This window comes from Cynocephalus volans, chromosome 4 (genome assembly GCF_027409185.1).
Source record: "Cynocephalus volans isolate mCynVol1 chromosome 4, mCynVol1.pri, whole genome shotgun sequence".
Lineage (NCBI taxonomy): Eukaryota > Metazoa > Chordata > Mammalia > Dermoptera > Cynocephalidae > Cynocephalus > Cynocephalus volans.
Window position 1 is genome coordinate 86,006,266 of NC_084463.1, and position 26,122 is coordinate 86,032,387.

At 34.3% G+C, this 26,122-nt stretch overlaps 1 protein-coding gene across 1 annotated transcript in view; it reads left to right on the plus strand.

Moving 5' to 3' along the window:
• LOC134374920 (rho GTPase-activating protein 20-like) overlaps nt 1-26,122 on the plus strand; it is a 100,998-nt gene that overhangs the window by 35,565 nt on the left and 39,311 nt on the right. The window contains exons 5-8 of the mRNA XM_063093077.1: nt 13,582-13,746; nt 20,928-21,077; nt 24,829-24,870; nt 25,788-25,872. Coding sequence (XP_062949147.1) covers nt 13,582-13,746; nt 20,928-21,077; nt 24,829-24,870; nt 25,788-25,872 — 442 coding nt within the window. The remainder of the gene's footprint in view (nt 1-13,581; nt 13,747-20,927; nt 21,078-24,828; nt 24,871-25,787; nt 25,873-26,122) is intronic.

Here is a 26,122-nt window from a genome sequence, read left to right on the forward strand (position 1 = left end):
ACCCTCTAATTGGGGAAATATGATGTACAAATACAAAATAAGTAGAGAACGAGGGGTGGGGTGTGTGGGGAGAGGTTGGTAGACTAATACAAAGTTGCAAAGTTACAGTTACACAGGTAGAGTAAGTTCTGGTGCTGTGGGGTGACAATAGCTAATAATGTTGTATTGTGTATTTCAAGATAGCCAGAAAAGAGGATCTTGAATGTTGTAACAAAGAAATGATAAATGTTTAGATGATATACTAAACATTCGGATTAGATTATTATACAACATATGCTTGCATTGAAGTAACAAACTGTACCCCATAAACATGTACAATGAAGAAAATAAAATTTAAAATATTAGTAAAGAATGTGAGCTAATGTGTAATTAAGTGCTAAGTAGAATATTTGTAGGCTATAAATACACTAAGTCAGCAACTAATTATAACACCTACTACGAGTCAGATAGTGCTAATATACCAGGGATAAGGGGATTTTTTTTTAAGGTTTCATATAGTTTCTGTGTTTAGAGAAGAGAAAGATCAAGAAACAGAGCTAATTTAAACATGAGCTATGGAATTTTTCTTGTTCTCAGTGTCCTTTTAGCAATTTTTTTTCACTGTGACCTATTTCAACCAGAGAAATGGAAAAATAAACAAAGATTGTTTCCTACAAGTAAAACTAGATGAAAAATACTGCCCAAACTGCCACTTATGTCCAGAATTTCATGCCTAATCCAAAGTCTACTTGCTTTAGGCATCAGGAAACCATTGTCCCAGGTCTGACTTTGCAATAAGTAGCTTTGTGACCTTTAGCAAATCACCTGATCAATTTATGCTTCAGTTTTTCTCTTTTGTCCAAGACATAACTCTCCGAAAGACATAGAAGAAATGCTGACTCCTCTGTGAAGCTTTTTCTGATCTCGTCTTCCTCCCTGTCCACTCCTCTGCAACTTCACCACCTAGTTGTCAGGGAGGACACTTTCTGACTCCTAAACTCCCTTAATATTTACCTCTTTTCTATGATACTTACCACCTTTAACCTTCTTTTGTATCATTTTTACATCTAATTACACTGTTTTTAATACATATTAATGGCAATGAACATGTGCCTGTTCAATTTAGAGAATTTTTATTTGTTTTGGTGACGGTGAAATGAAATGAAAGATGTTAAGATTGTACAGGGTAAAAAGTTGTTTTAAATGCCATACCTTTGAAGTACTGTTATATCACATTTCATTTAGGTGTTTTCACCATTGGTGACAGCACCAGGTGGAAAGGATTAATAATTGTAAAATAGACAATTTCTTATACAGTAGTAAATGTAAAATTGTTTTTCTGTACAATTTGAGCCTTTTAGCACAAAGTTTTTTGACAATGTATGTTGCATTTGTTCTATATAATTTTAAGACTTGAGTTTACTTTTGTTTGAAAATGGAAAGTATGTTAGATTTTAATGCTTCAAAGTGTAAATGTCAAGATTAGATTTTCCAATGTAGGCTTGCGTGAAGTACTTGAGATATAGTAAGGCAGCCCTATCTAAGACTTCAGCATGTTTTTAGTATGTTATTGCTTTTATTCTACCTAGAGTAAGTAAGTTTTAGTACAGTAAAATAAGCAACCAAGTTATCTGGAAACCTCAGTTATCTGAATTTTGGTGTACTTTTATCCAAAAGAGACATGTGAATATTTTATTGCAAGTTAACATCAAAGATTTACTGATTTAAAAAGCATTTCGTGTTATGATGTGGGACTTATGAGTCTGTTCCTTTGTCTGGAATCATAATTCATTGTGTCTCTAACATCTACATAATCCTCAGTTATCAAGGATTCAGATACACACAGTTCCTGACTTAAGATGGTTTGACTTATGATTTTTCAGCTCTGTGATGGTGTGAAAGTGATACACATTCAAGTAGAAACCATAATCGAGTACCCATACAACCATTCTGTTTTTCACTTTCAATACAGTACAGTATTCAATAAATTACATGAGATATTCAACAACTTGTTCTAAAAGTAAGTGTGGTGTTAGATGATTTTGCCCAATTGTAGGCTATGTAAGTATTCTGAGCATATTTAAGCTATGATATTCCATAAGTTTAGGTATATTAAACCCACAATATTTTCAACTTAGAATGGGTTTTTATCAGAATGTAACACCATTGTAAGTTAAAAACATCTGTACACACACATATTCATATGTACATATACATATATACATATATATTGTGACATACATATGTTAGATTTGGTAGACAGGAAGGCTGTTCAGTCCTAAATGTTAAAACAAAAAATCCCAGGTTTTTTGGTAATTATTCAAGGCTTTAATATGTAAGATAGTTTTAAAACATTCTTTTGGAAAACTGAAATGGACTGGCTGTCAAAGAGTATTCTGACTTCTTTTCTTTATCTCAACTGATACTTAACTTCCAATAACAATTTGCAAAAAGTTGGTAGTGTTTCTTAAATGTTATTGCTACTGAGCACAAGAAAGCATGCTTAGCATTCTCACAAGGGAGATACTTTCTTGGAACTGTGGGGAAGAATTTTCTGGAATATGTGAAAATATCTACTCTAATTATGATGTAGCTTTTAGGTTCTATTAACTTTAGTTGTTTTAGCTGTTGTAGGGAGAGAATACTGTTAGAGCTTTGTAAATAGCTCTACCAAATAATGGACAATATCATTTTATTAGGGCTTCCCTGGATTAGAGACATCTTTTGTATGTATCCAGTTTTATTTGTTATCTTCTTAAACACATTTTTTCCAGAAATCGAACATGGTTTTGAACAAGTTAGATAGTGACTTTGCAGAATCATCAATTCCCAAAACTTTGACATTAACATAAAACCAAGCTGGAGTCATTTCTTCATGAATGCCCATCAAGTTGTTCTTCTCAGGGTCACTAGAGAACTTCATAATCTTTGGTCATATTATCTTCCTTGACCTTTCTTCAGCATTGGACACCCCAGTCTCTCCCTTCTTCTTTTGGCTTCTTGGTTCTGTTTACTGACAACCAGCTTGTTCTGCTTTACTAGTTTCTCCTTTTCCCAAACTGTAAATGTCGATATGCCACAGGGCTCAGTACTTGAACCTGCTCTCCTTCTGTACTAACTTTCTAGATGATCTGATCTCTCCCGCAGCTTTAAAATCCCCATTTTGATGTCTAATAGCTGTTTCAAGCCTAACTTGTACAAAACCAAATTTCTTATCTTCATCTCTACCCCAGTTGCTCATGCCAGAAATCACTCTATCATCAAATCCTTTTAGGTTCTACCTTTGAAATATATCCAGAATTCCCCCCCCCCGGTGTGTGTGTGTGTGTGTGTGTGTGTGTGTGTGTGTGTGTGTGTGTGTGTGAATTTATATATTAATTTTTAGCTCCCACCAATAAGTGAGAACATGTGGTATTTCTCTTTCTGTACCTGACTTAATCAGCCACAATGTATATCGACGAAATAAAATTTTTTTAAAAAAGCAAGATATCTCATTAATCTTTACATTAATTAGATGTTGAAATGCTATTTTTGAAATATTGGACTAAATAAAATGTATTGTAAAAGTTAAAAAAAAAAAAGAAAAGAAAAGAAATATATCCAGAATTTCTTAGAAACTTCACAGCTACCATCTTTTGCAAACCATCATTATCTCTCTCCTAAGTTACTATATTGCAAAAAGGCTCCAAAAAGTTTTTATTTAAATAATTTTAGCCAACTCTTTACTGTAGTTTTCTTTTAAATTTTCTTTCTTTTTTGGGGAGGCAGGGGTTTTGCAGCTGGCTGATAAAGGGATCTAAACCCTTGACCTTGTTGTTATAACACCACCTTTTAAAATTTTGTTGAAGCAAGTATTTAATGCATGCTTCCACTCTTGCCTCCCTCCAGTCTTTTTGCCATCTGCTCGCCATATGGATTCTGCTGCTTCTCTGTTCAAACCATCCCCTCTTCTATCTCACTTCGACTAAAATGTGAAATTCTTTGTGTGGCCCCTAGCTACTTCATTGGCTGCTATATTCCCAGTACTTTGAATAGTATTTAATGTACTGTGGGCAATCACTCGTGTGTGAGTGATGGAATAAATTATTTTTAGATGTGGAATATGATTTGGGATTTAAAAAATAAAAGTTAAACCTTCATCAAATAGTTTAGCCACCTCAATATAGAAAAACAACACTCTAAATTAAAATATTCCATTATATTCATGTTTTTATTTAGCATCCACTAAAAAAATTATTTGCTTTAATTCTTCAAATGATTTAATTTGAAATAAATTTATCAAAAACAAGAATGTGCTCAAAAATTTATTTCAAAGACTAATGATTTTTTTTAAAAGAAACTTTAATGCATTGAACCTCTTATTTTCTTTTAAAAATGTCTTAAAGCAAGTATTCATTATGTGGTTCTTACTTATGTTAAAACATATTATGTAGGTATTTTTTCAGGATAATCGTTAAAGTTTCCTGTCCAAGCTATCTCTTCTATTAATTATGAATCAACTAATTGAATCAACTCATTTATGTATTAACCTGAATATTGACATTTTGGCATTAATGAGCTGGAGGTGATAGGTAACTTAAGTCAGTGCCTTGAGTATACTGCCTTTAAGACTTTGTAATTCATAGGTATAATATGGTAGTTCTTAATGTCCTAGTTACAAGTTTTTAGCTGATATTTTTTAACTTTAACAGACCTAAAAATTGTAGATAAAACTACCTTTAATCAGGTATTATTCTTTTTTCTCTTTTTAGTGTACCATTATTTAATTATAACCTGAACTAAACTAGTCAAACTACTAGAATGCCTAATCTGCATACTAGTGACTTGGTTCATTGTTGAATCAGTAAATAAACATATAGCCACATCACATTGTAATTACTACATATATAAATTTCCTTGAGTAGCCTGAGTGTTTTCTCCACTCTTCTTTGATTCAAGTTGACCGAAACCAACTTTACTTAGTTGATAATGAAGATAAGTAGTATTTTTAACTCAGCAGGCCATATGAAAGTGACTGGTTTGGTGTTTTCTCCAGTCCTTAATTGGTATCTCTCTGTTTGTACTCATTCTTTCATAATCCAGTAGAGCTATTCTTCTCGAAAAGTTGCCATTTTTACTAGGCTATTCGAAGCTCTCAAGCTCAAATTTTTCTCTGATTAATGGGCTTGCATCATGGTATGTAATTTGTATATAAATTATCACTTTATGAAGTCCTCAGAGACAATGCTTATAGGGTCTTGTTCTCTCCTTTGTTTTTGTAATGTCAAATGCTTTGCACTAAGTGAATTCCTAATAGATGTTGTTGAGCAGTTTCTGTGTCAAGGCTGTGAGGAAGTGATATAATTAACTCCCTTCTTTGGAAATGATGTTTCTTTGTGTGTGGATCTTGCTCTATTAGTGTAACTATTTATTAGTGTCCTTTTCTGTCCTTCACTCCCTCTTTCCATTCTTGTTATTCTGTCTTTACTAATTTAATGTTTTCCTTGATCTTTAAATATTAGCATTATTGTTGATGTAAGATTGTTGGTCTCATTATATCATAGAAGCTGTCTGTTCCAATCAGCATTTTGATGATAATTTTTAAATGCTGCTTTGAATACTTCTTGCTTTTCAGCCCTTGCTCACTCTGTTTATCCAACCACTCATCCATCTATCCTGCTAAGCCCTTATCCTATCTTAGTTCATTTTGATCTTGGGATTATCACTAGGCTTTGTTCTCATAATCCAAGTCAGAATTCAGACTGTATGTGAGCTACATGATTCATCATTTTATCACTGAGAGTACTTGGAAGTGGAAGTATAGTACATATTGCAATCACATCATATTATTATCACTATATGTAGTTTCCTTTGGTGATTTGAATGTGATTTTATCAAGATAATGACAATTGAAATGTCATAGTACTTTCTTATGCTTTGTCTCATCAATAAGACAAATGGTTGTTTTAGACTATATTTCCAGATAATATGCTTTCAATGCTGAGATGTTCAAAATAGTCATTAATATTTAATGGATAAATTTTTATTGCTGAGTAAGATACAGTTTTGATGTTGATAATGGTTTTTATAGCTTTATTTCAATAGTTATGTCTTTTTGTTCCAAATTACTTCTGGACTAATTTATTGTCTAAGACTCAACAGGATTACCCCTTATACAGGCAATATAGGGAGTTCTAACCTGATATATTACCACCAGGTAAGGTAAAACATGCTAGAACTCGATAGTTTATTAAGTTGGTTTTACTCTTTAGAGTACATGTTATAATGATTGGTACTTGCATCAGGAAGATTAATTTGACAGAAGTGAGAAGTGAGTAATATAGATTAGAGAAAAGAGCATGAAAGTAGAGAGTTCAGTTAGGAGTTCATTATGAATGAAATGACTGTAGGTTATGTGAGGGCTTGGAGTCAAGAAATTTTATTCTTTAGTTAGAATGTCCTTAAAACAAAAGAAATTATTATATGTGGGGAGCAAAAGAGGGAAGAATCAAAAGTAACACTAGGACCTTCATACGTTGCTGGTGGGAATGTCAGCTGATGCAGCCAATGTGGAAAACAGTTTGGCAGTTCTTCAATAAGTTAAACATAGAATTACCATATGATCCATTAATTTTACTCCTGGATATGTATTCAAAATTATTGAAAACAGTTATTCAAATAAAAATGTGCACACAAACTTTTATAACAGCACTATGCAGAATGGCCAAAAGGTGGAAAATGACTCAAATGTTCATCAGCTAATGACTGGATAAATACATTTGGTATATTCATACAATGGAATATGTTATTCAGCAATCAAAAGGAATGAAGTATTGATACATGCAACCACATCTATCAAACTTGAAAACATTATGCTAAGTGAAATAAACTGGACATAAAAGGACATATGTATTATATGATATGACATATCCAGAATAGGCAAATCCATAGAGACAGAAAGTTTTTAGTAGTTGCCAGCCAGGAGCTAAGGGAAGTGACTGCTTAATAGGTATAGAATTTCCTTTAGGGGTGCTGAAAATATTTGGGAACTAGATGGTGTTAATGGTTGCACAACATTGTTACTGTACTAAATACCACTGAATTATACATTTTTAAATGGTCAAAATGGAAAATTTTATTTGATGTGCATTTTACCATAATTTTTAAAAAGAACTCAAAATTAAGCTAGTTAAAAAGAAGCAACACTAGGACAAGAATCACAAACTGAAAGGATTTCAGGGCCCTAGGAAGTGCAGTAGACAGTAAAGAAGTAGCAGAGAGGGAACGTGGTGAACTAGACATTGAAACCCAAATGTTTTTGAAAATCCTCTGTGGGCCAAATAAAATAAGACTGTGGAGTGCGGTTTCCAACCTCTACTTGAAATGGAGCTGAATAACTAGACTCAAGTTCCAAAAGAATACAGAGTAATCTAAACTGTTTGCTTTGTATCTCCACCATTTTAGCACAATGCCTAGCCAACACATATAGACGCTCAGCAGGTATTTAATGCATGAAAAATAAATAAAAAATAAAGAATGTGCAGTAAGGCTGTATTTTTTCTTAGTCAGTTTTATCTTCATCTCACCCCTCACAACTTATCAATTTACATATTTTAACAATCTGTGTTTATTTTATTGTGGTAAAATACATATCATAAGGATTGTCATTTTAAGCAGTTTTAAACATACAATTGCATGGAATGAATTAACAATCTGTTAAAAAAATATCTCTTAAATATGTTTTCTTCTATCTTTCCTATCCTTTTCTCACTGCCAACTCAGGTGTGCAACATTTCTTGCCTAAGATTACTGCAGTAACTCCCTAATGTCTCCTTTCCTCTAAGATGCCCTTCTCTGTGTTCTTCAATATGTTACAAAACACAGTATACTGCTTAAAATCCTTTAATGCTTTCAGATAAAATCTAAGCCCCATAGCATGGTAGGGAAAACATTGATGATCTGGCCCCTTCCTCATTTGCTGCAACTCTTCCTCAGGTGCTTGTAACTCCAGACTTCCTGAACTTTCCACAGTTCCTGAAGCACATGGTGCAGGTACATGTTTGACATGTTCTTCTTAGAGTTCTCTTCAGACTTCATTGGTCTGTCTGTCTTAAAACTTTGGTTCTTCCAAGAAACTTTTCTAACCAGTCCAATCTCAGGTAGGGATTCCTGTTTTTGCTCTTCTTTGTGCCTTGGCACTTTGCATTTCTTTTATTGCACTTACCTTACCTCACTGGTTTATCATTGTGTTTACTAGTAAGTCTGAATCCCCTGTCAGACTGCTAACCCCTTAAGGCCAGGGATCTAACCTATCTTCAGTGCCTGGCACATGGCAGGTAGCCAGCAAAGGCAACCCTTATCACTATTACAAATAACTTATTATATGGTAATTGTGTGTTCAGTTAATGTCAAATGAGAATATGAATGTTAGATGTCATATAGAGATGCCAAGCAAGGATTCAGTTGAGAGAAAGTTTTCATGGAATAGACGGCATTTGGAATGGGCTTTGAGATATGAGTAAATTTCTGGAAGGTAAATTCTATTCAGTTATTCAATAATTATTGAGCAGTGACTATGTGCTCGTTACTGTAACAGGCTTTGAGGTTGTCCAGGTCCTATATAGCACTGGTCATCATAATCTCTTATTGATTACCACTTATAAACATAGACATTTCCAAGAAGTATTCTGAATTTTAGTTTATTTTGTGATTTACAACAAAGCACCACCTCTAAAACTGTACCAAAAAGTGGATTGACTTTTAGAATGAGCCTTAGCAATAAATTAAGAGATATTACTGTGGCCATCTTTCATGAAAGTTATTATCTAGTTTTAGCAAAAGAACGATTACGTTCCTAAAACTCCTTTTTGCCTTCAGAAATAGCTTCACAATCCCATTTAAAAATGAAATGTTAATATATAAGAAGCAAGCAACAGGTTAATTCTTAGACTCTGCTTGTATTTGTTAGATCATTTTAGAGCTCTGTTAATTATAACTTGTAAATCCTAATCAGGTTATATTAAGAGGCTAAATAGAAGGTTATAATCTTACCCCTCCCCATTTCCATAGTCTAAGAGACTAAAATAAACACATCTACTTTGCACTCAGATTAAAAATAAAGACTTCAGAAACACGTAATTGAGGAATACATTTTTAAGTAGGAGACACTGATTAAGATTTGTAGTTTTAAAAAACATAAAGGTTGTGTTTTTGTTTCCTTCTATGAAATATTTTTTCTTTTTAAATTATGTGGGTGCTGAGATGTTTATTTTTCTCTGAAGTACTGCGTGAATGTTTTTTAACCAATGCTGAGCTTGCTAAAGTATTAAAACATCTCTTGCCATACTTATATGTTGATCTTTAACATGACAGAGTATAGACGTATATGTTGATAAACCCACACAGAAAAATAAAAGTAATTTCATTGTGGATTCTCCTCAAAGCCACCACCAAATGTACTTATTTGACAGTATTACCGTGAAGTAGAAATGAGTTGCTATGTATGAACATCCTTTGGAATTGCTTTAAAATAAATACCGTTTTTAAAAATAGCCTAATTAATCCTTGGCCTAGGCTAACCCCAAGCAAAAAATAATAATTTCCTAATTGCTTCTGATTAACCTTAATTTATAAACATTTAAACATTTAGAAGTATTGTTTAAACCAGAGGTCAGCAAACTGTGGCCCAGACAGACCTCCTGTTTTCGTGCATGAAGTTTTATTGGAACACAGCCATACCTGTTCACTTATGTATTGTCTATGAGTGATGTAGCAATACAAAAGCAGAGTTGAATAGTTTCAACACAGACTGTATGGCCCTCAAAGCTTAAACTATTTATTATCTGACCCTTTAAGTAATAGTTTCAGGATCCCTAGTTTAAACCATACTGCTCTCTGCTGGTTTATTACTATAACCAAAAAGCAGTTGTTTATTGGATATCTAAACCGAAATGCAAAAGATGATTTTCTCTCTCAGTATTTTCTTGTCATTCCATAAAGAGATTAAGGCTATGTAAAATGCTATTTTAGCCATTCTTTCTTCCATTTATTGCTTGCTAGCCTTGTCCTTGCTCAGTTTTGGCAAGAGTAAATGAAGCTTTCTTCCTATCTTCTATAAATTTGAAGATCACTACATAGTAAAAGATGTCATTATACCTTTTTTTGATCCCTCACCCTAAGAGAATTTGAGAGAGAAAAGATTCTTCTCTATGATGGAGAATGTGGGCATTTTCTTTTGTCCCTGCTTAATTCCAATCTATAATAGCAAGCATAAAACCCCCTTTTCCCTTTTCTTCCAAAGGATTCTAATTGATTTACTTGCCTTGTTCTTCACCTATACATCTTTTTGTTATACATAGTCCCCCATTACCCACAGTTTCAGTTACCAGCAGTCAACCACTGTGGTTCTCAAACATCAATGTGTAGTAGTTACTTGAATGGCTTGTTAAAATACAGAATGTTGAACCAACCCTTCAGCATTTCTGATTCAGTAAGTCTGAGGTGGGCCTTAAAATTTGCATGTTTAAGAAGTTCCCAGTTATTGCTGATACTGCTGGTCAGGGGACAACACACAGAGAATGACTATAATAGAGGAAGGGATGGCTGATCACTCAGGCATTATCTCAAAGTTGTCAGGATAGTGTATGGTCCTTAGACTTTTAGTATTCCTGGGAGAGATCAGACATTATGACCCATACTATTCAAACCCAAGGAACATAGATAAGCTAGAATCCCCATTTATTATAGCTGCCAGGTGAATCGGATAGTTGGGGTGATAAGTCATGGCCTCTTACGACCTGTACTTTAATGGAGACTCTGCCAAGTTCTTGTTCTTTAAGCTCCTTTTTAATTAGACTAATAGAGAACTATCTCTTAGTTCTTGTTATTATTATTGTTATTACTGTTGCTTGGGGTTTATTTTATTTTATTTTATTTTATTTTTTAATTGCAAAAAGAACCCTTAAAAATGTGTTAGAAAAACCTAAGCAGAAATCTGGTCAAGTAAATGAGCAGATAGGTCACACACCCCAAAGAAACACACATATCTAATAAATACATTTTAGGATCTGGTTGTGGTTGGGGGTGTGGCTGGCCCTTGGCTCCCATCTCAGGACCTCTGAACATCTTGGCTGGCTGTGTTGCTTGCCTGGATGTGGGCAAGGGATGGCCTAGGCCCTTGGCCCCTGCATGTAGACCCCCAGGCATCTCGTCTGGCTTTGTTGCTTGCATGGATGTGTCACTGTTGCTTGGGTTTTTTTTATTATTATTATTATTATTTCAACTCTAAATTGTTTCCCTGAGATGACTCTCAATATACTTAATTATGCATTTATAAACCATACTTTAGGATTGGGTTGCTTTCACGCAACCCAATAGCTAATCATATCTGTTATCTTTTTGTCTTTCATCAGTAATCTTAATTCTACTTTTTGGGTACTTATTAGTATAGTTAGTACCATATACAAATTATAAGGGAAATTTAAAGATCTTATAATCCGAGTCTAACTTCCCTACTTTACAGCTGCAGAAACAGGCAACCAAATAACTTGCACGCTACTTTGCAAAAAAGTTAGAATCAGCCCCTACCTCCCAAGCCATTAAGTCCTAACCTACTCAACTAAACTACTGAGCTCAGTCACCATGGTGGAGGAGGGAGTTGAATCAATGTGAAATGTTTGTCTCAGAGGCTACATAGAATTTTTAAATGCACATATTTTGAAACCATGCTTACTTGTAAATCGCCTTCACTTAATTATGGTATATTTTGACTACTGTAAATAGCTTCAAATCTGTAAAATGAGGGATAACTTGTACCTTTAGTGCTGATTGTTTCTTTCTTCTTTAAAACATCATTAGGAAAGTATACAGGCAAGCAGTAGGTAGGGAGAAAATATTTCCCAAAACACGTACCTGACAAATGACTGCTATCTAGGAAACATAAAGAAATTGCTACAACTCAGTAATAAAAAGATACATACATGATTTTTGGATAAATAGGCTAAAGATTTAAGGACAGTTCCCAGTGAAGATACACAAATGGCCAGTAAGAACATGAAATAAATTAATTAGTTATCAGAGAAATGAAAATTAAAATCTTAATGAGATGCTACTATACATCCACTAGAGTAGCTAAAATTCAAAAGACGGACACCACCAAACCTTGGTAAGGTTGTGGAGAAACTGGAACTCTTCTACAGTGTTGCTGGGAATGTAGAATGGTACAACCACTTTGGAAAACTAGTGTTTTTTGTAAAATTAAACATACACTTGCTCTGTGACCCAAAAGTTCCACTCTGAGGTAGTTACCCAAGAGAAATGAAAACATAGGTCACAAAAAGAACAATAGAACATTTAATAGCAGTTTTATTCATAAAACTGGAAACGGCCCAGATGTCCATCCGTAGGAGAAGAGATAAACTTTGGTATGTTCATACATTGAATACTATTCAGTAATATAAAGGAAGGGATTACTCACAAATGTGACAATATGAATGAATTCCAAAAACATGCTGAGTAAAAGATATCTTACACAAAAGAGAATATACTGCGGTGTCATTTACATAAAATTCTAGAATAGGCAAAACTAATCTTCATTGGGAAATAGTGGTTGCTTATGAGGAGATGGAATAGAGACTGACTGGTATAAGGAGTTTGGGGGTTGATCATGGAAAAAGATATGACCATTGGACAGGATTGCCTGAGGAGATAAGTCGCTCATAGCATGAAACTGTCCAGAGGCTTATGGCAAGGGGCCACCATCCAGAAGGGGAGGAGGACAAGGGAACCTCCTACAGGAGAGGAAGATCAGAGAGGATATCTCTGGCGGTTACATGTCCAGGTAATGTTGCACAGTAGCATGGCGGTGGCGTGGGGGACTAAAAATCTGCTCATTTGGGCTGTTTTTCAAATAATTGGGTGTGTAAACTTGAATTTGGTACCAGCGAGCTTTTGAGCTAATAGGTCTCAGCATACAATGAAAAAATAAACAAACTAGGGGCCAATGCATAGAGATAATTTATATAGAATTACTGAGAAGGGACAAGAGGAAATATTCTGGAATGATAATAATTTTCTGTATCTTGATAGGGATTTAAATTACACAGATGAATACATTTGTCAAAACTCAGTGAATATACACCTAAGATTTGTGCATTTGTGTATTTCATTTTTTAAGTTAATTTTATATCAAAAGAAAAATTCTAAATAAATATTGAACTCTAATGATATGCATACCAAAATATTTTGGAAGATATGCACTGCTGTATGCAGTTTGCACTGAATGTCAGAAATAAAATGAATAAAGAGATAGAAGGATAGATAGTTGAGTAGGTATATGATAAAGCAAGTACATAGAATATTAATGGTAGAATCTACATTGGAGTATACATGTGTTTACTATAAAACTATTTCAGCTTTGCTTTATGTTTCAAAATTTTTATAATGAAACTTTAAAGACTGTTGTGTGGAGAATAGACTGGAGACCAATAAGGACACTATGCCATTGCATTAAAAACATTATAGAATTTTATATTTCTTGTCCAACGATCAGCTGTACTCTTATAAAAACTTGGTTCTATACTTGATCATTTGAATAGCTGATCTGTGGCATTTGATCTGTTACAGGAAAAGTCCTTCTGCTAGTGTTGACACATCTGCATTTCTGTCATCATTTATGTGCTCCAGTAGGACTCTGCTGATTGATGCCCCAGTAGAGCTGAAAAGAGGCCTGCAGAGGCAGGAGCGACACCTTTTCCTATTCAACGATCTGTTTGTTGTGACTAAAATCAAGTAAGTATACTGCATACTCTCTCCCAGTAATCATTATAAGATTGCATTTCCACTAACAAAGATACCTTTTCTACACAATGTTTACCGTAAGAATGTCTGGCCTCTATTACTAAAGCTAATATCTGTAGTGAGCTTTTTGTTTTGTTTTTGCCAAAAAAAGTCAATTGTTATTCATGCAACAAATGTCTATTTAATCTCTGTTCTGTGCTATGCTCTGAATAAATTTATTCTAAGATGCAATGAAGAATGTGATGGGTATGGTCCCTGCACTTTGGGAGCTCAAATTCTTATGTGTCGGGGAGGGAATTATAGATTGTGATTAGTGCTATGAAGAAAATAGGGTGCTGGGTGAAGTAAAATGGGGGGAGATATATATTATGTAGGTGAATTAGGACCAAAAAATAATTGAAGTTCAATGAAAAGCAACCAGCTATTCAGGTATTGTGAGAATAAGCATTCTAGGTAGAAGGAATAGCAGGTCTAAAGCTGGTGAGAAAGGTTGGTCCTTGGAGGAGTTAAAAGGCCTGTGTTACTGGAACATAATGAACAAAAGAAGAATGATAGGAGTTAAGATTAAAGTAGACAAGGGTTAGGTTATCAGGGTCTTTGTAGGTTATATTAGTTATCTATTGCTAAATTAACCCAAAACATAAGAGTTTAAACTATAAACATTTTATAGTTTCTCTGAAGACAGGAAGCTGGAAGTGTTTATCTGGGTGGTTCTGGCTCAGTGGGCCTCATGAAGTTGCAGTCATTTGTTGGCCAGGGTTGCAGTCATCTCAGGCTTGACTGAAGTTGGAGAATCCACTTCCGGGTTCACTCGTGGATTCTGGCAGCCTCGGTTCCTCACTGGCTGTTGACCAGAGGCCTTAGTTCGCGCGTGCATGCGTGTGTGCGTGTGTGTGTGTGTCAGCAATGGAGAGAGCACCAAAATAGAAGCCATATTCTTTTATTTTGGAAGTGGTGTGCCATCATTTCTGACATACTCTATTGGCCACACAGATCAGTCTTGGTACAGTATGGAAGAGAACTTCGCAAAGGTGTGAATATCAGGAAGTAGGGTTCATTGGGTGCCATCTTGGAGGCTTGGTTCCACAAAGGTTGTGATAAGGAGTTTGGATATTATTCCAAAGGGTTTTAATTGGGGGAGTGGCATAATGTGATTCATGTTTTTAAAATATCATTCTGGCTCATGTTAGATAATGGATTGAATAATGGTAGGCAAGAGTGCAAGCAAGGAGACCAGACAGGAGGTTATTGTAGCAATCCTGATGAGAGATACGGAGGCTTCATCTGAGGAAATGACAGTTAAAAGAAGGATACAGACATATTTGGAATATACTTTAGAAGTACCTAAGAGAATTCACTTTCTGTTCAACACTAAATGTTCATGTTCAGTGTTAATGCATTAATACCCAGACTAGAACATGGTAGCTACTACTTGCTCCATCCCTCATTCTCATTATTTATGAAACATCATGAACAATAAGGGTATTTTAACAAATTCAATCTCATCAAAGGGATTATTAGTCACTAGAGAATAGTAAACACTTTTTCCTAATACCTACACTCTCACACCTAAGTTGTTCAGTGTCATAAATGAGACATGGGCAGGGCTAAGTACTAATTTTGCAACATGCTATATTTAATCTGAGTGGTATTAATAGCAATAAAAACCAAACATTTATTGGGATCTTATTGTATGTTAGGTATTATTCTAAGTACTTTAACCCTTATAACAGTTCTACATGGTGGGTATTTTTTGCCTCATTTTACAAGAGAAATTGATACTGAGAGAAGTTAAGTGACTTCCCTAAGATCACAAAGTAATTAGTTGAGCCCACATGTGAACCTAGGTCCATCTTATTTCAAATTTCATTCTTTTAACCCATATGTGGTCTGCTGCCTCTATTACTCTTTGTTTTCTTCTGGATTTCATAGATTTCTCAACCATATAGTTTTTATTAACATTAAATCAGTCTTTCCCTTTGTGATGAGTAAAAGTGTCCAACTACTCATCTAGTAAGAAATGGAATGAAATGTTTAGTGAACTGTTCATATATTTTTTTAAATGCAAAGATAAAGAAAACAGTTTCAGAATGTGTTTTGAATAGAAATAATACAATGTAATTATATTTGGATGTTGATGTTATGAGGAATACAGAGAAAGAAAAGTCTCCTATGCTTTTGCACTAGGTCCACTTAAAGCTCTAAGTAGGGAGGCTATTAACACAGGAACAAATCATTATTTTTTAAAAATGTAGTTTAGTTATGATTTTTTTGTTTAAAAGTTATTAGATGGGTTCTATATTCTAGGTATTATAATAGGAGAATCACAAATGTCTCATTTAATTTTCCTAACAAATTAGAGGTGGGAAAGGGAGAGGGGAGGAGGGGTTAGCAAGAAATTAGTTAAGGGGCACAAACATTGATTACATTTTGCAAACATGAGTATACTAATGATCCTGACTTGATCACCACATACTGGTGATCAATAAAAAAACTGTCAAAAAAATAGTAGGAAAAAATCATAACAATTTTCCTAACAAGTCCCCAAAACAAGAGTTGTTTTACATATTGAACACAGAGGCTCAGTGAGGTTTGTTGGGTACTAGAAAATGGCAGACCTGGGGTTTGAATGAAGGCCTTAATTCCAATGGCTGGCTCTTTCCACTTTACTGCATTGTGCTCATTAGGTACAAAGCTTTTTGCTCAGCCTGGAGGTAGATACACAGACAACAAAAATTTATTATAATAACCCATTTCCTAAACTTTAGAACCTTAAAGACTATTTACTTGTAACATGCATCTAGTTCATAGGGAGGAATGTATTTTCCTTTATCTTTAGATTTTTTTCCTTTAGCAGTTGTAGTAATATTTATCATAGAGGGCCTTTGTTTTCTTACCTGAAGTTATTTATGTTCTGTTTACTGGTAGCATCTAAGTGGTTTTTATGTAACCTAGGTTTTGGTAAAAACTTTTTATATAAGGACAATTTCTTTTCCACTAGAAAATTGCTGTTTTAGATATATTGGAAAAATGTGTGCCAATCTTCTACTTCTATAGCTCACTTTTTATTTTGATTGTACCTAAAGTCACACAATTTGTTTCCAGACTGCTTTTGAGAGAACTCTTTGTGTCCACTTCAATGCTTTTATGAAGTGACAAAACTTATATGAATTGTTTGAAGGGTTGTTTTTTGAGAGATTCAATTCATTTTAGTACTTTCTATATCTGCTGGGGATATTTAAAAGTGTGAGTGATCTAAGTTGTTTTTACTTATTTTTTTGCCATAAACCCAAGACCCTTGGGATAAAACATGGATATTTGAGGAGATAATTATATTATTATTGAATCCTGCCACATTGCAAAAATTTTGACCACCACTTTTCAGGAAATCGCTTACATGATCATTCTTGTAGCAAACATTTAAATATATTCACAGATCCTTCTTAATATGAAAGAACTTATTATTTTTATGAAATGAACAGCAACCAAGAAAAAATAGCCCCCTGCAATACCAAACCTGTTTATTTCCTATCACTTCTCACTTTTAGATGAAGGATTGGGTAGTACTGTGAATCAATATATTTGCTGAAATTATCCAAGACTAGCAGTTAGTCTTTATACTTAGCCATAAGGAAGTAGGGGATAACTTAATTTCCATATTATATCACCTCATCTTCATGCTTCATTTGGAAACTGCTTTCAATCTTTAGTTGAACCTACAGAAATAAACTCAAGCGGGATAAATCATTGACTAGCTACTTACATATTTATTTAGTCAAACTAAATAAATTGTAGTAAGTGCAATAATATAGAGGATGTTAAATGCTTCCTTTTATTGGCTAAAGTGTTACATTTGCTCCATTTTGTGCTGAATGTTGAAAGCGTTTGCTGAAAATTGTTTTCAGTTTATTGTCATTGTTTTCCTTACTAAGTTAGAAAAGTGTTAAAGCTAGATGAGTTATTAGAGACCACTTTTGATATTCATTAGAAAAATAAATAAGAATTGTTTTTCCAATAAAATTATGGTTTTTCATTTTTTAAAACAGCATCTGTTGTATAGACATTAAAATATTTAGAAAAGTTAATATTTTTTAATAGTCATAGAGCACCTGTATTAGTCTGTTTCTGTTGCTTATAACAGAAATATCTGAAACTGGGTAATTTGTAAAGAAATAATATTTATTGCTTATAACTGGTTTTGGTAACTGGTAAGTCCAAAGTCCAGGGAACACATCTGGTGAGAGCCTCATTCTTAGTGATGACTCAAAGTGCCACAGGGTATCATATGGCGAGAATGGCAGAAGCGAGAGAGAGAGAGAGAGAGAGAGAGAGAGAGAGAGAGAGCAAGCTTCTCATGAGCTCTCCATTTGAAGCCATCAGAACCACACCCATAACCACCATTAAACCATCAATGGATTAATCCATTCACTAGGGCATAGTCCTCACTATCTAATCACCTCTTAAAGGCCCTACCTTTCAATTACCATCATAGGATTTCTCACCCTCTTAATACTGTCACAGTGGGAATTAAGTTTCCAACATGAGCTTTCAGGGGACAAACATATCTAAACTACAGCAGTACTCGTATGGAATTTACAGAGAGAAAATGACTGTACTTACCTCACACCCTCTTAAGCCATCACTATTCTCATATTTTATTTCCTAAGCAAATAGTAAACAATAATGAGTTCTGTTTAAGTGAAAAAGATGAAGTTAAACAAAGTCTGAGTATTAATTCATTATCAATAGAATTGCCATGATATACTTGTGGAATACATCTTGATCTATGCCCTAAAATATATTTGATAAGATATCTTCATCTTAGAATATGGAGAAAGCTCCCTAGAATCTTGTGTATTTCAACATTACACTTTAATTCCTTACAGTTTAAAGATTGGAGGACAGGAAAGCGAAGTATATCTGTTATCTTAATAAATTTACAGTAAGGAACTACATTGTAGAAATAAAGATTTGTTTTTAGGGGTTGTTTTGTTTTGTTTTCAGCCAGTTCATGTTAGATTTATATTTTTTAAAATTTTTGTAGCATAATGCTATTGGACATTGAGAGTGACAAATCTGAAAAAGTACACTGTGACCTCAGGACTGTTCATTTTAATAAAAAGCTTTATTGGAATACTTCTTTTAAATATTTTTAAGCTCGCCCATCTAGCTTTATGTACAAAAACGTTTGTATTAGTCCATTTTGTGTTGCTATAACAGAACACCTGAGACTGGGTAATTTATAAAGAACAGAGGTTTATTTGGCTTACAATTCTGGGACAGCTGCATCTGGCATGGGCCTCAGGCTGCTTCTGCTCATGGCGGAAAGCGGAAGGCAACTGGTGGGTACTAGCAGATCACATGGCAAGAGGAAGAGATCACATGGAGAGAGACAGAGAGAGAGAAGTAGTTAAGTCTTTTAAACAACCAGCTCTCGAAGGAACTAACAGAGCAAGGTCTCACTCAGGACCCCCATCCCCCAGGGAGAGAAATCAATCCATTCATGAGGGATCTACCCCCATGACACAGCTTCCAACACTGCCACATTGAGGATCAGATTTCCACATTTGTTTTGGTAGGGATAACACATCCAAACTCTATCAGTGTTCATGAGATTTCTCCCCCAAACTCTGAAGTTAAACTAACAGCCTCATCAGAAAAACCTTATAGCTCTGGAGAAACAAAAAAGTAGGCTAAAGATACAAATGCAAAAGGGAACTTTGTGGAAAGATACTTCATCCAGGTGCTTTATAGGAATGGCAATATCCAGAGCTTTTTATAGATACATAGTAGTTAAGGGCATGAATAAGATCATGAATCAACACTGCCTAATTTCATATTCTAGCTTACTACTTAAGCTGTTTTGACTTTATAGATTTTGTTTGATATTACCTAAATAGTTGCCACCAAGAAGTAAGATTTTGTCTGTAATCGAGTCTATTTCATAAACAAAATCTAAAGGTTTATAGCAGTAGGGTGAGATATAGAAAGAAGCTATCATACCACACAGACACTTTTCAATTACACTTAAAATCAGTGTACCCTATGGAAAGTATAAATGAGACTTTGAATGTAGATTATCCTTCATTTATACTTCCTGAAAACCCCTTTTTCATTTTATAATCCCACTGAATAGTTTTAGCTTTAAATATTCTATAAATCAGAGGAGTTTTAGGGATACTTCGAAATGTATCTTTTTAAAAAATTTTAACGTCTCAATATACATTGTAGTTGATTTTCATGACCCTTTACCCGTTCCTCTTCTCCTGTTCCTATCTCCCCTCTCCCCCCACATCATATCTATTCACTTGTCTTAAAAAGTTCAAGGAGTTGTTGTGATTGATGTGTATTTAAGTCTCAGGTCTATCGTGAGCATTAAATCTGTCAATTAGGTGAAGATGGATGGTGGTTTCCATAACAGGGGACTAAACGGTATTAGGTAGAAATTGTCAGAAAGCAATTTCACCGCTATCTTAAAGTAGATGACCTTCAGAGTCCCCAGAGATGAATGCTAATTTTGTCAACTCTGCTTTTTTGTTTGTTTAAGTTTAGGTTCTGTTTTTAGGCTACAGTTTTTCAGTTTTAGCTGGAATATAAGGGAAAATAGTTGAACAAAATCTTAAGAAAGGAAGTTTAAAATAATCTGTGCTTCTAAAGGCTAGAAAATATTGTAACCATTTACTTAGAAATGTACTATAAATTCCTCTAATTTCAGGTTTTTTTAGTGCATCTCTCTTAAGATAAAAATTTTATAAACATCTTAATTAAATCATGTGTAGTTTTTGTGTTCAGCCACTGCAATCTTTTTGGAAGTAAGCAAAGTATAAATAATAAATTAATTTTTGTAAGAGCAGTAAATTTAAAATTAGATTTTTGATCCAAATGCAGTGCTTAACATATAGAAAATTAAAACAAGCCAGTTTATGGCTATTTGCTGCCGTAAATGCAAGTGTGACGACTAAATAAATGTTTCACCAAAGTTTCAGAGGGTTTCTTGGGCCAAGCTAGCCATTCATGTTACGATTTACTGGCTGGATACTGAAGATTAATACAATGAATAAGATATTCTTTAATCATGATTAGTGAAAACTGCCCTCTTATCACAAATACTGAAGCTCCTTTAAAATTTAAGACACAAAACAAGAGATCCTGTTTGGTTTTTATCTTTCTAGATATAACAACAACTTTAAGATAAAACATAAAATTAAATTAACTGATATGTGGACAGCAACCTGTGTGGATGAAGTGGGAGAAGGCAACACCAATGCCATGAAATCCTTTGTCTTGGGCTGGCCCACAGTGAACTTTGTGGCCACTTTCAGGTAAGAACCTCAGCTTGTCCTGTATTTACCTGGGTTAGCTACTGTGATAATTTCTTGTCTGGAGAGAAAAATTTAATAAAATCTTGTTCCTTTAATTTTTTAAAAGAAAATGTTTTATTCTGCTTGAGTACTCACTCGATCACTCATGTTTTGACACACCCCCCCAATGAAAATACTTGTGTGCTTTATGTTTCTCCCAAAGAGCTTTTAATTAAAATATGTGAAAATTAATGGTAAATATTGGGAACTCCTGGGATCATTTTCCATCATTATTAAATGATTATTAAATGTCCAATTAAGTTTGACTAACTAGTTTATACTGACAAAAACTTTCTAAAGAAAGTTTTTCATTATATAAATAAAATTAATGTCATGAAATACTGGGTTGCCTGAATTGTATATTAAGTCTGATTTAGTATCTATAGAAATATAATAATCAGAAGCAAATTTATGAGTTTAAGGAGTAAAAGTTATCCCAAGACTCACTTTTTGGCTGAGATGGGGTTGGAGAATATATGAATACAAAATATTTGTCGTCTTATCCTGAACATACTTAATTGTACTTTTCAGTTAGGGTGAACAACCAAAATTCACACCTGTGAATTTTAAACAGTGTGCCCCAACTCCAGTATTTATTTTACACTTAAGAGTTAGTACTTATCACATGCAAATGATGCTCTTCATTCTGCTTCTCTTCACACTACCACCAAACTCCTTAGGCACCATTCTAAAGCCACATAACTAAAATTTTCCAAGCTGTTAATTTTCCATTAAAGTACAGGCATGTCATTATATTCTGTTTTGCAGTATTGGCCTACGCCAAGATTTTAACAGCTTATTTGGAAGAAACATGTATTTGTATCATTCTCTGCATGATGTATTTCTGTAAAGGACACTTCAAAAAGTTTGTGGAAAAGTAGAATTGAAAGATAATATGAATCTTTCCATGAACCTTTTGAAGTATTCTCCATATTATCATTACCTATTGCTTAATCTTCTTGGAGTTGCAAGTGAAAGGAAGCAATTTCAACTGAGGGATGTGACTACATAATATTTTTAATCAAGGATTTTCCATGAAACTTCTTTCTAAGAAGAGGGGAAAATGTGGAAACAAGTTTTACATACATTGTATTGCTCAAACTATGGTTCTTTACCCAAGTGATCAAAGTTAACATTACCAGTGATGTCATGTAGATATCATATACCCCTTGATATAATGTGACGAGAAAAGCAATTCATCTCTGTGATATTCCTACCCCCAAAACAATAATCTCAGTCTAATCATGAGAAAAACATACAGGAAACACAAATTAAGAACATTCAATAGGTTATCTGACCAGTACTCTTTAAAACTGTGAAGGTTAAAAAAAAAAAAAAGGCAGACAAACAAAACAGGGAAAGATGGAGAAACTGTCACAGACCAATCACTAAGGAGACAAATGTAATGTGCTATCCTCAGTTGGCTCCTAGAACAGAAAAAGATCATTAATTAAATAAAAAACAAAAGTGGTGAAATCTGAATAAGATCAAGAGTTTGTTAATAGTAATGTACCAATATTGGTTTCTTAGTTTTAACAAATAGGCCATGATAATGTAAGAGGATAACATTAGAGGAAACTGGCACTGGATGAGTAGTATACAGGGAATCTCTGTGTTATCTTTGTAACTTTTCTGGAAATCAAAAATTATTTCAAAATTAAGTTTATTTTTTTAAAAAAGTAAAGTGTTGAGTTCTGCCTCTGGAATGCAGAGTGAGGTCTTAACAGACTGACCACCCTACAGATAACAACTGTAAACTCTGCATAATATACAAACAGCAACTACTGAGGGTTTTGGAGAGTGAACAAAAGTTGAAAGATTTGGGAGAGGCGTTGAAACTTGGAAGAAGGCACCACACTGGGTGCGTTTACTATTTTTAAGGCTTTAGCTTGAGGTCAGGCTGTAGTCACATCATGGTATGGTGCTACCAAAACTGACAAAAGCCCACAATCTTTCTGGGCTGAAGAACTAGAATACAAAGTCCAGATCAACCACAGTTATTGGAAAGCAAAAGTAGAAATCTCAGAAAGGAGTACATTAGAGAAGGGAATCTCCAAATTCTGTGTATAGATACTGCCCAAGTCTGTGGCTGATTGCTGAACCTCACATGCATGGGATAGACTCAAAGCACTTTAAACCTAAGACTAAAAGAATTGAACTGAGCTGCTGCCCACCACAGGTAAGATAGAATTTGTAGCTTCATCTAATCAGGTTAGTTGTCTGTTAAAACAAAAACATCAACACTGTTTTGCAGTTATAACAGAATATGGTCTCCAAAACAAAACATTCATAATGTCCAGAATACAATCTAAAATTTCTTGACATATGAATAACAAGGAAAGAGAAAAGATAATAAAAGCCAATCCTGAGATGACCTATGTGTTGAATTCCCAGAAAAGAACTTTAAAGCAGCTTTTTTAGGTATGCATGATAGATAAAAGGAAAATTCAATTGAAATTAATAAAAAGATAGGAAATCTCAGCAGAGAAAAAGAAAATATAAAAAGGACCAGATAAAAATTCTAAAACTGAAAACTGCAGTATCTCAAATAAAAAATCTCCCATATGGCCTTCCTTGCAGAATGGAAATGAAAGAGGAGTCAGTGAATTTGAAGATATATCAGTTCAAATTGTCCAATCTGAAGAACGGAGAAAACAAAGATTTTTTTAATGAAAAAATGTATCAGAGACTTGTGAAAAAATATTAAAAGATATAATATACGTATTAATGAAGTCTGAAAAAGAGGAGAGAGAGGGTTTGGAGCAGTAAAGAAATAATGGTTAAAAACCTCCCAAATTTGGTGGAAGACAAAAATGTACATATTCAGGAAGCACAGTATTCCAAAAGGAAGAGTATGAAGAAAACGACACCTGGCCATGTTATAGACAAATTTCTGTAAATCAAAAGAGAAAATTCTTGAAAGCAGCCAGAGAGAAAACAACATGTTACATATAGCAGAACTGCAATTTGAAATTTTGTGAGATTTTCATTAGAAACTATGAAGGGCAGAAGACAGTGGAACAACATCTTTAAAGTGTTCAGATAGCCCAGCAACCACCACTGAGCACCGCAGGAAGCGCCATGGGCTCTGGGCCATGGGTTTCTGGGCCAAGATATTTCCATCCATATGCCAAATTTCTCTTCAATCTCTTTAATCTCAATATTAAGCATACTTTCTTAAGCATGGCCCTTTTCACCTGCAAAATCTTTCTAAGATAATTTATTTGTATGGCCCTTTAAGCTGCAAAAATACTCTGGAAGATAATTAACCCAGTTTTTCTGGTGTGGAAACTGAGGCCTAGAGAGGTTAAGTGACTTACGATCACCTAGCCTGCATATAATTTGGAAACCAGGTGTTTGAATTCCAAATCAAGTTGTTCTTTCCACTGTTAAGAAATACCTCCCACTGGTATAATACCATTTGTAAAAGAGCAGTAAAGGAGGACACTGGGTCTGTCTTGTATCTATCCAAGAGGATTTAATGAAACCACACTTGACTATGTAGTTTTTCCTAAAGGGCATTTTCACAGCAGGATTCTCCAAAACACAGTTGTGCCGAGGTTGCAGCTTACATGTGTAACTACATCTGTTACATGTGTAACTACATCTGTTACAGGCTGTTGATATTTTCACCTGGATTGACAATCTTAAACATGCTAGCATAGTTTTTTACATGGTTTAATTTTTTCTCTCTCATTTTCTTTGATTGCAGTTCTCCAGAACAAAAGGAAAAATGGTTCTCTCTCCTTCAGAGGTACTTTTTCAGTATATGTGTTTTTAGTCTTTAACCTGTAATAAATGAATTAAAGCCTTTTCTGCAGAGATGTTCCCCAAACTATTTTCCTTCTCTTTGGTAGAAATTGTTCATTTGTCCTCAGAATAAGCTGTTGTTTAGATTGTACATTAGCTACTACTTACTGTAAATAATGTTCTCTCATTACATGTATTTCGTACTTTCTCAGAAGGAGAACATTGAGGTCTAGTTAGATCATTTTAGACAGAATTTAGGTAATATTCTCTCCCATCTCTTTCTGTTGTCTCCAACCTACCAATTGGAACTATCAGTTTCCTCAAAGTGTATACTGTTTCCACAAATTCAGGGCTTTCTGCTGAGCACCTCAAAAATGAATTTTATTCCTGCTATTGAACATACAGACTAAAATGGTCAACTTAGGCACGTCTGTTAGACCCACAATTTTTTCCCTTTTCTCCCCTCTCCTGCTTCCTAAGCAATGGGATAACCAAGATTTACCCTCTGCTGGAGAGCTAAATGAGAAGTCAAAAGCCATTGCTTTGGTTCATCCTAGTTAAAAGTATCATATATGTTCCTGTACTTTTTAGTAAGGTGCCAGACCTGTCCAGAGAAGACAGGGAAGCTTTGAAGATTAAATATCTCCTAGAGGTGACTTTAGCTGATTGTGCTTCTCAAACCTCATCTGACATGTATGTCCCATTCTTTTTTGTGCCCATGCCTAATGTCCTGATTTTTTAAAATTTCCTTCCAACCCATGATGTAATCTGAGTTTGCTGAGTCTTTCCATTTGTCTTTTTTAAAACAGCATATACGTAGTATATTGAGAATATTAGCAAAATAGATTGATTTTTAAAATAAGCCATTAGCGAATTCCATCTGACTCAGTGTTGTTTTGAATTGTTGTTGCATTTGATTAGATACATCAATGTAGAGAAAGAGAAGGACTACCCAAAGAGCATTCCGCTCAAAATCTTCACCAAGGACATTGGAAATTGTGCCTATGTAAGTGTTTCTAAGCCAGAAAATTAAATTCCAAGTCCCTGCATGAATAAAAAGAGAGACAGGGAGGCAAACAGACTGTGTATGTGCTATAGAAGGTAGGCATTTTGAAACACGATAGGGGGAAAATGCATTTTCCTGGATATATTTATGTCTTTGTATATATGAAAAGTAAACCTAGCAAAAATAAAGCAAGAAAGATTCATATTAACTACAGTATTTAACATTTACACTTGGAAAGAATATTGCTTGT